This window comes from Spermophilus citellus (assembly GCF_964194105.1).
Source record: "Spermophilus citellus genome assembly, chromosome: 4".
In the NCBI taxonomy this organism is placed as follows: Eukaryota; Metazoa; Chordata; class Mammalia; order Rodentia; family Sciuridae; genus Spermophilus; species Spermophilus citellus.
The window spans coordinates 216,809,232-216,823,898 of NC_138185.1; the positions used below are offsets into that span (position 1 = coordinate 216,809,232).

General features: G+C 60.2%; 2 protein-coding genes across 6 annotated transcripts in view; one reads left to right on the forward strand and one right to left on the reverse strand.

Annotated features, from left to right (window-relative positions):
• FAM181A (family with sequence similarity 181 member A) overlaps positions 1–9,631 on the forward strand; it is a 38,840-nt gene extending 29,209 nt beyond the window's left edge. For 4 of the 5 annotated variants that reach the window (XM_081290569.1, XM_081290567.1, XM_081290568.1 and 1 more), the window contains one exon: positions 5,218–9,631. In XM_081290569.1, the coding sequence (XP_081146695.1) occupies positions 5,305–6,183 (879 nt within the window). In that variant the 5' untranslated portion in view covers positions 5,218–5,304 and the 3' untranslated portion in view covers positions 6,184–9,631. Of the gene's footprint in view, positions 1–550; positions 4,522–5,217 lie in introns of those variants that run through there. The other variant, XM_081290566.1, reaches the window with a different exon arrangement.
• A 342-nt stretch (positions 9,632–9,973) lies between these two features.
• The window catches only part of ASB2 (ankyrin repeat and SOCS box containing 2), a 36,136-nt gene continuing 31,442 nt past the window's right edge, over positions 9,974–14,667 (reverse strand). Inside the window, exons 8-10 of the mRNA XM_081290564.1 lie at positions 14,007–14,568; positions 12,962–13,115; positions 9,974–10,634 (exon numbers count right to left, since the gene is read on the reverse strand). Of these exons, the coding sequence (XP_081146690.1) occupies positions 10,498–10,634; positions 12,962–13,115; positions 14,007–14,568 (853 nt within the window). The 3' untranslated portion in view covers positions 9,974–10,497. The remainder of the gene's footprint in view (positions 10,635–12,961; positions 13,116–14,006; positions 14,569–14,667) is intronic.

The following is a 14,667-nucleotide window of genomic DNA, read 5'->3' on the forward strand; positions in this document are numbered from 1 at the left end:
TCTCAAAATAAAAAACAGAAAGGGCTGGGGATGCAGCTCAGGGATAGTGCAAACTCATGTAGCATGCAGGAGGCCCTGGGTCAATGCCCAGGAGGAAGGAACAGGAAAAAACTAGGAAATACTATGAACAATTCTGTAAACGTAAGTTCAGTGGCTTAAATAAAAGGAATCCATTCCTCCAAGACCACAAGCGAATACATCCAATATGAAATATGAAATAAACAATCTGAATACTGCAATAAATTCTTTAGAACATCAAATTTATAGTTAAAACCTCCTGAAAAAAGAAATCTCCGGGCCCAGGTGGTTTCAGTGGAGAATTCTACTAACCAGCACTGATTCTGCACAATTTCTTCTTGAAAGCAAGAGAGGGGAGCCCTTCCCAATGCATCCGGGGAGGCCAGTGTTGCCAGATACCAAAGGCAGATGAGAATACAAGAAGAGAGCCGCAGGCCAGTGCCTCCCCTGAACGTGGGAAGCACAGCCAACATCTTCAACAGAAGATTAGCAAATCAAATTCAGCAATTCAAACGCATCATATCAACAGACCAAGCAAAGGACAGCACCCCAACCTCCTCCTCCAGGTGCACATGTGTACAACAGGACGTTATTCAGCCTTTAAGAGGCTGAAGTCTTGTCCCACTCTGTGGCCTGGAGGAGCCTTGAAGACTCAATGCGGAGAAGCCGGAAGGATGGACAAGCACTGTATGATTCCGCACTCACGAGGGACCCAGACTTGAGGTACAGGGGACGGAGTGGTGGTAAAGGGAGGCCCTGGGAACGCTGTGTCATGGAGATGGTGAGACAGTTCTGGAGGTGGACAGTGACTGTCCGGCCATAGGAATGTCCTTAATGCACTGAATGATGCCCTTAAAATGGCTGAAGTGGTAAATATGATGCTGGCATATATACTTTGGCACAATAAAAATTTTAAACAGGCTAAAAACCACCAAAACCCCACATGATCATATCAGTGGAGGCAGAAAAATCATCTGACGAAATTCACCCCCATGCATGGTAAAGACCTAATTAAAGGCACCCCAAAAGCCCCACAGCCACCATCTTACTTATGAAAAATGGGTGCTTCCTCTGAGCTCAGGAGTAGCCGAGGAGGTCAGCCCCCAGCCTCGTCTGCCACACAGAAGCCTGTCCTGGAAGCCCCCTAAGGCACTGGGCGATGAGCAAACCCACAGAGCCACCTGTCTTCCTGGACGCTTTGGTCCTTGAACTCCTCATCAGATACAGTAAGGTTACCTGATGTTAGGAGAGTGACTCTGCCACCCCAATTTCTATCAGGAGAAATCATTTGCCAATTCTGAGACTTTTATGTGTTACACTGACTTATGACACACTAGCCCCACATAAATCTTGCAACTTGGAGGCTGAGAATCAATGATGTCTTTTAGCAGGAACTGAGGCCCAGAGAAGGTGAGTGACTGGTCCAAGATCACACAGCCAGGCAGGGGCAGAGGTGAATGATCTTACTCCAAAGCCAGCTCGAAGTCAGCTGAGAACAGTGTGGCCAAAATCACTTCCGGCAGGGGACACGAACACCCAGACAGTTGCAGGGACTGGCCAGGCTGTGTCATCTCCAGTGGCTCTGCAGGCACCACCCTGCTGGGAGGTGTGGCTGCCTGGGCAGAGGCACTTCAGCTGGTTGCTCTCATCCCAGCGTCCACTCTGATTACAAGTGACACCAGCCGCGGGCAGCTTTGATGGAAGCTGCCGTTATATAAGGGGTTACATAAACCATCCTGTGATGTCTGCGTCCAGCCACGGAGCGCTGGCGGGCCCCGTGCAGCCTGGCTGGTCAGGCCACGCTCTCCGGGGGAGGGCAGGGCTGGCAAAGGCCCTGGGAGGGTCGGGCTGGGGATTGACAGTCGTCACAGAGCATCTCACCATGGTCCCCAGAGCGCGGATCTCACCCGCAGCAGCTGGCGGTGGGATGTGGGTGCGTTCCCTGGCCGGAGGGCACCTGTGTTTCCCTCTTTGTTCAGGGGAATGAGGGTGGCCCCTGGGATGAGCACGTGACTTAGGACACATCCTGAATTGGGATCAAGCAGATTCTGTCCTCCTACCATCAGGTGTCAAAGGAGCTCAGAGCTGGAAGTGAGATCACAGCAGCCACCGCTGGGAGGGGAAGGGGCCAGCCGCCCCCAGGCGGGATGTGGAGGATTCACCACCAAGTACAACTGCAGCAACCTGGAGCATCTCTCAGAGGCCTGCTCTGTGCTGAGACTGAAGACACCAGAGACTCGGCGGCCCAGCTCCCTCCTCTCCTGGGGCTCACCTGGCTGGATAGAAAGGTGTTTCCAGTTCACAGGATCAATACCAATTCATGACAAATTTAATAAGAACTGTGCTGCCTTCCAGGGGCGTCAGATAACTAAGGGCCTTCTGTATGTGGCTAAGGAGGTTGCACCTCATCTTTGTCTCTAGGCACGGGAAAGGGGGTCATTAGTAATGCCAGGAGTTGGTGGAGAGGCTTCCTGGAGGAGGGGATGTTTGCACAGGGCCTCAAAGAAGGCTGAGGGGACAGAGTTGACCAACTTGGGCCCAGCATCAGAGGTTTGAAGCTTGTCTCTGGGTACATCACCAACTGTAAGACAGAAAGCAACTCCCTGCCTGCCCAGATGCAGGGCCAGAAGGAGGAAAGTCCGCAGACCTCCAGAGTGAGGCAAAGTGCCGGCCCTTGGACCAGGTTTTCAGCCACCGTCCTCAGGCCGCAGCTGCTCTCTGTCCCCTCTAGACATGGATCGCCCACAGCTGGACGATGACCATCACACTCTTGACCTGCGTGGACGGTCAGGGGTCCCACGCTCAGCAGGAGGTCGAGGAAGCATTGTGGCTGTGCACACGGAGGCCTGGCTGCAGGTTCAAGTTCTGCAGCTCCTCACTGCAAGGCCTGGGGCGGGTAACTCCACCGCCCTCTCCTGGTTTGTAAATGGCAAGGACGCCGAGGAGTCCTAGGCTGCCCCAGGGGACCGTCCACCAAATGCTGCTGGTGGCACACAGGAGGTGTCCAACACGTCTGCTTTCTTCCTCCCTCCCCCCTCCCTCCTTTCCTCCTCTCTCTGTCCTAAAAGAGAGTTTGGAGGCTGAGACATCGTCATGAGGCACGTGGCTGCACATGACAGGTGTTGGTCACCAAGATGTGAGATGTCAATGAAGCACCATGTGACAAAGCCGCTTGAGAGCTCGGTGCTGTGTGAGGTGCAGAGGCCCAGGCTACTATACAGGCCACCAGCCCTTCTGGTGACCGAGGGGACAGGAGGAGAAGGCATCAGAAGGGGAAAGGAGAGGAAGGGGAGGCAGAGGCAGGGAGAAAGGCCAGGAGGCGGGCGTCCACTGGCCGGGCTGCTGGGAGGCCCTGCCTGTCAGCATTTCCCAGGAAGCTGCCCCGGCCATCGGCCTCACCTTCCCTGTGGCCAGTTGGTGGGCAGGGCCAACGCCAGCTCTGGGCTCCCTTGCTTGCTCCAAGCGAGTGGCCCTGTTTGCAGCCCTGCCGGCGTTGGCACGGTGACAGTAGCCAAGTGTGCAAACTTGTGCCATTGTCCCCAGGCCAGGGGGAGCCATGGAGACTGGCTAATATGACACAGGAAAATGTTTGCTGATGGCAATTCTATGGGCTTTGTCCACCTCTTTCTCCATCATGACGACTCGATTTAAGTCCCTAACTGTTTGACTACAAATGCAAGGGGACCGTGCAACGCCAGCCTTTTGTCCGGCCGCACTGAATGGGCAATTCAGGCTTTGTGCAGCTCAATTGAGGAAGCAAACATAAAGACAAGATTCCTGAGGGCTCCGGCTCCCTTCCCATGGATATGCCAGCACCCGTCAGGGCCGTCCCGGCCACCTTCCCCACGTTGGTGCACCACCGGCCCACGGCCCTCCCGTGCCCCGGCCCTGGGGGATCCTGGGGCAAGGGTGGCGGAGAGGGCGAGGGACAAAGATGGAGACGGAGAGCGAGGCCCTCAACACTCAAGGACAGCGGGGAAAGCAGCCCGCCCGGCTTACCCTGTCCGATTGTCTGTCTGCACTGGAGCATAGCAGCTGCAGTCTTTGGGGGAGGTTTGCAAGCCCGTCTCCACCGGCCGGCCCCTCTGGGCCCTGGACATTCACACACACGCACACACACTCGCACACACACAGCCCCCTCGAGAAACCAGGGAACCGAGGTCAAGGGGAGGAGGGGCGTGGAGGCCGGCCGAGCAGGGCCGAGGGTAGAAATTGACCGGGAAATGATTGCATTTGGGAGCTGTCTTTTTTGTGATGGTCCCCATGGTGACAATTTGTGACGGCAAAGAATGTGGGAACGGGGCGCCGCCGCCTGATTGGGATGCTTTGTATCTGGAGAGGCGCTCCTGATTGGCCTGGGGCCCCGGCCGGGAGCTGTCCTCCATTCAGCCCACTCAAGGGCCGCACATCTCGCCCGCGCACAGAGCTCCCGGCCGCCGGGCCTGCCCCAGGTCTGCGGGGGAACCTGCCGGGCCACGTTGGCGGGCCCGGTCCGCACCTTCGGTTAGTGTGGAGGCTCGGCGGCTCTGGCCCGGCTGGGTGGGGGCGTGGGGCAGACTGGGGCCTGGGGGAGGGGCGCAGTGCCGTGGGTGGTGGCCGAGGAGGCATGAAATTGCTGCAGATGCTTCTAAGAGGGAGTCCCTGCTGCCCGCAGCCTGAGATGAGCCCGCAAGGCAGGTCTCGATTAAGTGCCAGACAGGGGTCCTGCCTGGTCCTGCGTGAGAGTTGGGGGTGGAGCGTGGGCCTGAGGAGGGGGCGGGGAGGTGGGAGGGGGAGGCCACCACCAGGAAGGAGGGGGCTTGGCCTTCTCTAAGTGTGGCAATTGCCTCCGTGTGCAAGTGAAAACCTGGCTGGCCAGTGGAGCTCGTTGGCAGCGCGTGGTGTGGGAGTTGGGCAGTCGGGGATGCCACCCCAGCAGCACCACCTGTAGCTGGTCACCTTGGGCAAGTGGCTTGACCTCTCTGAGCCTCAGCTGCAAGAAGAGGGCAGCAGACCCCAGAAGGCTCACTGAGCCCATTAGTGCCCGTCCCATCACAGAGCTCAGGCAATGCTTAGCCACTGGAACCGTGTCCCATGGCCCAGGACCCTGTTCAGGGCAGAGGGGTGCTGTAGTGGGGACACTCTGCATCCTGCTTTGGTGGCCTGAGGTGAAGGTTGGGTGTGGCTGCTCAGAGTCCAACGGCCTGTCCCGTCCCCCAGGTCAGCTCTGCGCCCCTCCTTGGAGCTGCCGGCTGCCAGCAGAGTCCACCCTCTTCATGGAAAGCCCCAGGCAGTGGCCCCCTGGTGATGGCATCCGACAGTGACGTGAAGATGTTGCTGAACTTTGTGAACCTGGCCTCCAGCGACATCAAGGCGGCCCTGGACAAGTCCGCGCCCTGCCGCCGCTCCGTGGACCACCGCAAGTACCTGCAGAAGCAGCTCAAGCGCTTCTCCCAGAAGTGCTCACGGCTCCCGCGGGGCCTTCCTGGCCGGGCCGCTGAGCCCCACCTGAAGAGGGGGCCCGAAGACCGGCCCGGGAGGCTACCCCTCCACTCGGGCCCTGGTGCCAGCCCCGGCGGGGGAGGGGGCTGCAAGGAGAAGGCTCTGGGGAACCCCTTGAGGGAGGAGCGGCTTCCCAAGGAGCAGAGCCTCCAGGGGCAGAGTCCCGACGCTGCCAAGCCTGGCCAGGTGCCCATGAGGAAAAGACAGCTGCCCGCTTCCTTCTGGGAAGAGCCAAGGCCCACCCACAGCTATTCCTTGGGGCTGGAGGGGGGACTGGGCCCCAGGGAGGGACCTCCCTACGAGAGTAAGAAAAGTTGCAAGGGCCTGGAGTCCTTGGGGCCTGAGACTGCCCCGGTGCCCATGTCCCCAAGGGCACTGGCTGACAAGGAGCCCCTCAAGATGCCCGGGGTCTCCCTGGTGGGCCGTGTGGATGCCTGGAGCTGCTGCCCCCTCCAGTACCATGGACAGCCCATGTACCCAGGCCCTCCAGGGGCCCTGCCCCACAGCCAGGTCCCCGGCCTGTGCCTGTGGAGGAAAAGCCCAGCCTCGCCCGGGGAGCTGGCTCTCTTCTGCAAGGATGTGGAAGGCCCGGGGCAGAAGGTGCACAGACCCGTGGTCCTGAAGCCCATCCCCACCAAGCCGGCCGTGCCCCCGCCCATCTTCAACGTCTTCGGCTACCTCTAGCTGGGCTGGGAGGGACTCGCCCCCCTCCTCCAGATATCAGGGGCCCCAACGAGCTCTCCTGAGGAGGAGGGGGCTGGGCAGTGGCGTGGCCTCTGGGGCATTCCAAACAGCCCTTCCCTTTGTGTGTGTGGGGCAGGGCGGGCAGCACCCATGGGGCTTCTCAGGCAGACAACAGCCAGCCCTGCAGCCTTGGCAGCTGGGGGGCGGGCCCAGCGGGCCCCTCCCTGTCCCGCCTGGCAGATCATCCCCCTGACCCTTAGCTGACCATGGGCCCTTGCTCACCAGCATCGCGGATGCCAATTTCACACCTGTCCGCTGTGAGCCAGTGCCACTTGTTGTCCTGTTTGTTCTCTGTAAATATTAAGAAGGTTGAAAGAATAAAGACGTTTCTTTTGCAGTTTCCACGTCGTCGTGTCATGAAGCTTGGTGGCCCCCGGCCTGGGAAGCCCTGGCTGTGCCGGGGCTGCGGGCTGCCTGCGGAGGCCAGCAGCCAGGGGAGGTCGGAACTGCAAGAGCCTCCTCAGAGTCTGGGGATGGGCGCTGGGGCTGTGGGTCAGAGCTCAGGAAGGAGGGCGGCGGAGGGCAGGGACCCCCGGGGAGGGCTCTGAGCCCACGTCAGAAGAGGCTGGGCAAGGCCAGACCTGGAGGGTCCCTGCTGCTCTGGGCCAGGGAGGCGGGCTGCAGTCTGGTCGCTGTGGGCAGTCCCATGGCCGGAGAAGCCGGGCCCAACCGTTCAGCCCCTTGAGGACAAAACAGGTGGTTTGACCAGACTGTCCCCGTTGTGAGCAAGCCTCGTGTTCTAAGTCCATGGGCAGAACAGAACGAACCCCCTAAACCAGACCCCAACCCAAACAGCAAAGCCACCACCTCTAGCAAATTCAGATCCCAGGTTCCCGCCGATTCCTGTTCTGGTCACTTCTCCATGGAACCACAAGCCTTCTGCCTGCGCCGGCACACAGGGCCACCAGTGGCCAGAGGTGACCCTGGCTGGCAGGACTCAACTAGTGGAGCCCCTGCTCACAGCCCAGAATCGCTCTGCTGCCCTGGCCGTGGTCCTGTGGTGGACAGGGCTGGGCCTTCAGGATACGGAGCTGTCCAGTTGATCAAAACAGGGTCATCAAACGGGGACCAGAGGAGACGGTGGCACCTCATCAGCAGTAGGATCCTGGCTGAGCTAACCCCTGCCAGCTTCGGCCTCCTCATCTGCAGCCCGTGGGCCTGGTCAGGGCCTCCATACGGCTTCTGCATCCCCTCAGCCAGCACGGGCTCCAGGGTTAGGGCTGCGTCGGGCCCCGCTGACCCTCCAGGAGGCCACTGGAGGGCAGCTCGCTCACTGGGTGGTTCACATCTGATGGCCTCAGAAGACTTGGGAGCCATAGGTGCTGGCAAGACCGGGCAGAGTTTCTGAGTGATTATCTGACATTTGGGAGGTGGGAGGTTCTCAGCTGGACCCGCAGCCCCAGACTGCCTGGCCTCAAAGAGGGCTAAGGGGCCAGGATGAGGCATATGCTTTCCTCTGCCCCCAAGCGTCATCACACAGGCCTTCTGAAGCCCGTTTGTGCCTCAGTCACCGCCCCCAACCATACAGCAAGGGGTTAAATCTTTCATTCCCAACCCTGTCACCTACCAGCTGTGTGATACTGGGCAAGTTACTTAACCTCTCTGTGTTGAAATTTTCTCAACCAAAAAAATGAGATGGACCACAGGCCCAGTAACTGCACTGCACAGATCCCTAAAAACTGCACTGACCACAAGTCCCCCTCACACTTAAATGGTGGCGTCTAAAGGCCCTGCCATAGTAAATATCCAAGCAGCCACACTCCCCAGAGTGCTGCCTGAGCCCAGTCCTGCTGGGGTTCTTGGCTGGAAACCAGCTTGTCCCCACTGGAGCTCGACTTTCCAGGGAACCCCTGCAAACCCATGCATCCGAAAGTCGGAGGCTTCATTTCTAAGACACAACCAGAGGCACAACGAACCCCCACATGGAAAGAAACTGGGGAACACACCTGCGTGCATCTGGGGAGGCTTTGCTATTTAAAAAAAAAAAAAAAGGCAGCCACAGCCCCCGGCCAAGAGCACGTGAGGGGACAGGGCCAGCAGGGCTCCTGCCTCTCAGCGTGGAGCCCACCTCAGGCTCAGCACATCTGCTCAGGGCGGAGTCGCTGCCCGCCTTCCAGGACAGGAAGGGTTCTGTGACGCTGTGTGACATCCCTGAGCCTGAAAACCCTCCGGGGCTGGGTCACGTGGCAGGGGCTGGCAGCTTCTGCAGAGGGCAAGGCTGTCAGTTCTTCTGAAGGAGAAAAGGCCAAACGAGGAACACAGGGCCTCACCTGGGCACCAAGCAACTGGAACTGACCCCTGGAGCAGGCCCCAGCCAGGCCTTGGCCACTGGATTGTGGGCAGGAGGGAGCAGGGACCTTAGAAGGCCAGGGCTGGGCAGGGACCTCGGGAGGAGGCGGACCAGAGCTCTGACCCAGTGATGGACAAGGATGACCCTGGTATATCCCAGCTCAGGGAACCAAACCCCTCCACTCGGGGCTTGTACTGAGCTTGGTGGCTGAGCTCCAGGACCCACCCCTCCCACCCGGGTCCTGCACTCTAGCACCCTAGTCTTCTCAGAGAGGTGCCCCATCCACCTGGACCTCTCAGGGAGCTGACTCTGGGCTACTGGCTGTCAGGATTCTCTGGACAGGATGACCTGGGCAGCAGGTGTTGGCCTAATGCCCACCCTGGCCCGCGTGCACCTAGCAGCTCAGCTGGCCTCTGCTCATGTTGACCGGCAGTCATCTGACGTGGGCCGGCAAGCCCTCTTCTAGTCGGGGTACCCAGGAGCTGAGCCTTACCAGCCGCTTCCCCCTGCGCCCCAGGGCTGAGATGCCCAGTCAGGGAGACGCCACGATTCCTCCAGCCACACGGGGAGCTGGAGCCCAGGGGCCTGTGTGTGTCCAGGCACGTCTCCTTCCCGCCTGGGCCTGTCTCCTACCAGTACCACGAGGGCCCGGGCAGGATGTGGCTGGGCCCCGTCTGACCCGGGGCTGCGAAGTGCTGCTTCTCCTGGGATCTCCTGACTCCACGGACACCCGTGTGTCCGAGCAGAAAGGCCACAGGGGCCCCATGGCTCACTGTTCACATGAGGGACCAGAGGAGCCAGCCAAACGGGCCCACAGGCCCAGGAGCTCACCTTCCAAAGGCCCAGAACTCTCCTGGCCTAGCTGAAGATCCCACCGGACCCCAGGCTGGCCGTTCCTGCCCTGCTGAGGCTGTGAGCACCCAGATGCGAGGCTTCATTCCAGGTGCAGGGAGAACACTGAGGAGTTAGGGAGCTCCCGTGAAGCCGGGCTGCGGGGTCTCGGCCCAGGGGCCCCTGAGAAAACCCACGACGGTGGCGAGCCTTATCCCCTCACCTGCCTCACCCCAAAGCCGGGCTCCCCCATGAGCCGCCAGGGCCAGGGCTGTGCCCGCCCGCCCTGCATCCAGCACATCCACCACAGAGCCCACCACGGATTCTTTTCCTATCTCAACTTCTGTCGCAAAACGGGGGGCCAGGAGGCTCAGCCCTGGTGCCTGGTGTCTGTGGGCACCGACACCCTGATCCCGATGAAGCTCCCGTTTCCACGGCGACTGAACAGGACAGGAAAACCACTGGGCCATGGGTCCCTCCTGTCAGTGAAAGATACATCTTCTTGGATGACATGTTCCCCGTGTCTTGTCCCCACCACTGCCTGGAGCAGGACTGAGGACCTCAGGCCACAGGGGAGTCTGGTAAAAGGGATGTCGTCGCTGGGCAGGCTGACGTGTGTGCAGCATTTATTGTACTCAGTGAAGCCCTCCAGACCGAGGGCCCCCTCCCTGGTCCTGGTTGAGGTCAAGTGGGGGGTTACACGAAGTGGTGGGGCGAGCACGGGGAATGCTCTTAAGCGAGGTCACCCCCATCCCAGAGAGGCGAGCCCGTGCCTAGGAGTCCTCCAGCACAGTTCAGGTGGAGGCCAGGGGTCGCTATGGCCCCCACCTTCCCCGGACCCCCTCAAGTTCTGTCCAGGCTCCGGGATGGAGCCCGCCCCTCATTCCCAGTGGCAGAGAAGGTCTGGGCTCTACTCCACAGTCCGAAAACAGATGATTCTTCTCCGTCTCCGGGTGCTGTGCTCTCTGCTCTGGACAAAGCTTGGGCACAGACCCGGCAAGACAGGTGGCTGTCCCAGCCGAGAGGGAGGCAGCCTGCAGCCTTGTCCTGCCCCAGGTGCTCCTGGATGTGGGGACACCACCGTCCTGAAACTTGGAGAACATGTGCGAGGGGCCACTCGGCTTCCCAGGCCCTTACTGGGTGTTCTCGTATTTCAGGTATCTGATCAGTCTCCCTGGGAGGGGCAGCGTGTCCAGGAGTTTGATGCGATACTTGCCGATGGCCTTTCGAACCTGCAGCCGGCAAAGGTGAGCCAGGGGTCTCGGAGGTTCTGCGAAAGGAGGGAAAGAGACACTGGGTGCCACCGACAAGGGTGTGTGTCTGCGCCTCTGGCCCAGGGAGGCCCTTGGGTGGCACAGCTAAGTGCGAGGGGTGTCTGCTTCTGTACCCCCGTCCCTACAACTGAGGAGACCTGGCAAAGCGCCTACCGGTGTCACCCACATGGGTCTGCGCTGCCCCAGGAAGTCAACAGGGTGAGCACTGCTGCCCCCGTTGCACAGCTGAGGAAACTGAGGCTCAGTGAGGTTCTGGGCCTTACCCAGGAGGCTCTGGGATAACGCTGGCCTCTCCCTTGTCTTGAGCTCCTTCCTCTTCACACACAAGGAATTCGCTCTATGCCCTGAGGGCTCACAGTCCCACGGGCTGCCGTCCAGTCTCCCTGGAAGGCCTCCTGCAGCAGTTACTCAGCGGGGAGGCAGGGTGGGGAGAGGCCGGGCAGGGACCACGCACCCAGTAATGGGCCATTTGTTTATTTGGGCAAATCAAAGAACGTCACCACATTCATTAGCAAGCACTTGTGCCCCCTTGCCACCCCAGGCCCATGGTGGCCCAGGATTTGTGAGAAAGCTCCACATCCCGTGGGGTCAGGTGGGGAGGAGGCAAAGGCGTCCCAAGACGGGAAGGCAGCAGGGGCCCGGCCCAGGGGCCACCAGCCGCAGGTGGGGTGGGCGGAGGGTGTGGAGGGAGGGACTGAGGAGGCCGGGGGCCAAGCACCACCTGGTACTCCTGGCCCAGCCACCCACCCCTCTGCTCTCCCTGGGATGGATCCCGCCCTCTGCGGAGGCAGCACCCTTCCCTGGGGAGGGAAGAAAAGACTCAGGGGGGGTATGGGACCCCAGGGGAGCCCTGAGGGCGGGGCTGTGAATCAATGCCCTGCTGCCCTTCAGGGCCTCCTCCGCCTCCTGTCCAGGATAATGAGGTCAGCATCAGAGGCTCCAACGCAAAAGCAGGTGGAGAGGGTCCTGCAGCGGGAGGTGGACTGAACCCAGAGGTGCTGGTTTAGAGCTGTCGGTCCCCTGGGCTGACGCTGACAGAACACCAAGGGCCCTGGGGAAGGCTTAGCTGAGGCACTGCCCCTCCCTGGGGAAGGCAGCCGGGCAGCAGGGGGGGACAGAGGCAGTGGGGCCCACGTCCAGACACAGACCGCTCCACCCTCTAGTGGCCAAGGATCAGGGTGCCAGCTGCCAGTTACTCAAAAGTGGAGGAAGGTTTGCTTCGACACAGAGCTGTGCCTGGAGAGTGGCCGGTCACCGCCCTGCCCTGCTGCTGCCGCAGTGGCTGTGTCAGAGACATAGCTCAAGTGCTCTTGGAGCAGCTGTGCTAATGGAAAGCACTAGAGTCTGGGTTCACGGAGGGGCAGGATCAACAGAGAACCTGGGGAGTCAGTGTCGGGGAGCTGAAGCAGCAGTCTCATGGGACAGGAGCAGCTGAGAGGGCGTGGCAATAGCCTGCCGGAGGTCAGACTGCATCACCTGATTGACAGGCACTTGGCCAGAGCCCAAGACAGCCCTGGGCAGCTGAACTCCTCCGGGCAGATGTCCACGGCTGTCACCAACACTGCTTGTGACGCCTTACCTGCCCAGGTGAGTCCATAATGCCTAAGAAGGATTCTGGCCTCCCTGGACTGAGGAGGCAGGCGGGCTGACCCATCTAAACTGTACTCATGAGCTGGACAGTGGCCAGACCCCATTCCCTGTGCCAGAGCTGGGAGGGGCTGGGCTGTGAGCCTGCCCCACCTCCTCTGTTCGGGTGGAAGGAATCCTGGCTACAACTATCCTGCTTGTGGCTGGTAAGGCTGGCTCAGAGCCCAGGGTCTGCTCCACGGCAGATCTGGGGCCACAGGTAATCTGTGGGCCAGCAGCACCGGCCCCACCCAGAAGCCAGTGGAATGCAATGTCTCAGACCCACCGGCTGCTGATTCCAGCAGCCTTCCTGACAGAGGCCCAGATGCTCAGGTGCACCTTCCATTGGACACACCCCATCCCCATCCTCTCCTCCTCCTCCACACTGCCTCGGGCCCCAGAGTGTGGCAACAGACTCCACAGCCCTCCTCAGGAGGCCAGACACTTCAAACAGCATGGGTGGACGTTGGTCAGACCCGGGTTTGAATCCCTGCCTGCTACTACCTAGTGGGGTGACTTTGGCCCTGGTGACATCTCTGAGGCTTGGTTTTCTCATTTATCATCTAAGGAGGCTCCAGCGACACACTGTAGGTGACAGGCAGCACAGTGCAGAGCCTGGCACTACCCATTGGTAGCAGTCACAGCCCCCGGGGGCAGGGGGTGGGGACCTGCCAGCGGTGGCAGCAACAGCCCCTACCTGCCTTCTCCTTGATGATGGCCCAGTCCTCAAAGCTGTCGATGTGCTCCTTGAGCCGGGAGCAGAGCTGCACGTTGCCCACGTAGTCCAGGAGGACATCGATGATGGGCCCCGCCCAGCGGCTCACCTCTGGCGCTGATAGGACCTCGCAGAACTGAAAGGCAGCACACATTCAGGGACCCTGAGGCCAGGAGGCAGCCGGTGCTCCCGGGCTAGGTCCACTCTGCAAACCTTTTCCCCTCAACACAGACCTCTCTTGACACAGGCCCCTAGCCTGCGAAGATGGCCACCTTAGGCAAATCACGTGGTCTCTCTGAGCCTCAATTCCTTGTCTGCAAAATGGGTATATGCTGCCCATGTCAAGGGGATTTTTAAAAATTAGAATTCAGGTAACAGACACAGAAACTTCTTTGTATACACTAGGCAGTCCATAAATGATGGTCACGAACCATTACAACAGGATGGCTCTTCATTTCCTTTTCATTTTACAGACTGGTTTAAACCAACATCACGCAGGTCCTACCTCTGGGACAGGGCTTTTCTGCCCTCTCCTAACCTCACACCTGCCCTCTGGTTCCTGCCGCTCACCACCACATTCCAGGTGCCACTTTGCAGGGCTGATGAGCCTGGGTTGATCAGTTCCCTACCAACTCCTAGCTGTACTGCTGTCTCTTAACTTTCTAAACACAGCAGATCAAAATAAGGATTTATTTCATCATCCAATGTGACCCACGAAGTTCTGCTGCCTCTGAAGGTGCTAACCGCCAACCCGCTGCCTCCCAAGTAGCCAACTACAAGTTTACACTCCCTCCAAAGCCCCTTAATCGCTAGTTCCCACCATCGTTGAAGCACTGACCACTAACCCACACTGCCTCCCACTCTCATGGGCCTCCATGCTCTGCTGCCCCTAACGCTGTCCACACTCTCGCCAAAGTGTGCTAACTACGAGTCTACACTGCTTCTAAAGTACCCTGACACCTGGCTCCACCACCTCCAATGCACACGGACTGGCAGGCCACCCCTGGACCCCACGATGTCCGCGCACCTGGACCACGCTGGGCTCCTTGTCCACGGGCGCCTCGTAGAACCTGCCGGAGCGCTGCGGGGCAGGCGGGTGCGGGCCGTTGCCGTACAGGCAGGAGAAGCAGGGCTCGCCATTGCAGCCGAGGTCCATGAGGAACTTGAGCAGCGACAGGCACTTCATGGCGAACATGATGGTGGCGGGGAAGGCGGTGGGGTGCGTGGTGATGTAGGCGTCGATGTTGGCGCCGTGGTCCAGCAGCAGCTGCATGGTGCGCAGGCAGCCGTGGCGGATGGCCACCAGCAGTGGGTTGATGATGTCGCGGTTGGGGTCGGCGCCGGCCAGCAGCAGCAGCTCGGTGGCATACACGTTATTGTTGACGACGGCGAAGTAGAGCGCGGAGGTGCGGCGGTCCTCGTAGAGGCGCGCGCGCTCGGGCGCCAGCGGCGTGTTCACGTCGAAGCGCGCGTCCAGCAAAGCCTCCAGCACCGCGTCGTTGTTGCGCTCTGCCGCCAGGTGCAGTGGACTGATGCCGCTCCGGCGCACGCGCGTGCGACTTGTCACTGGCAGCAGCATTTGCACGATTCTGCGGGCGGGCAGGGCAGGCGTGGGTCACTGGGTGGCCGGCAGGTCAGGCAACCCCGCCAACCGAGGGCACCGAGGGGCGATCAGGCTCATGACTACC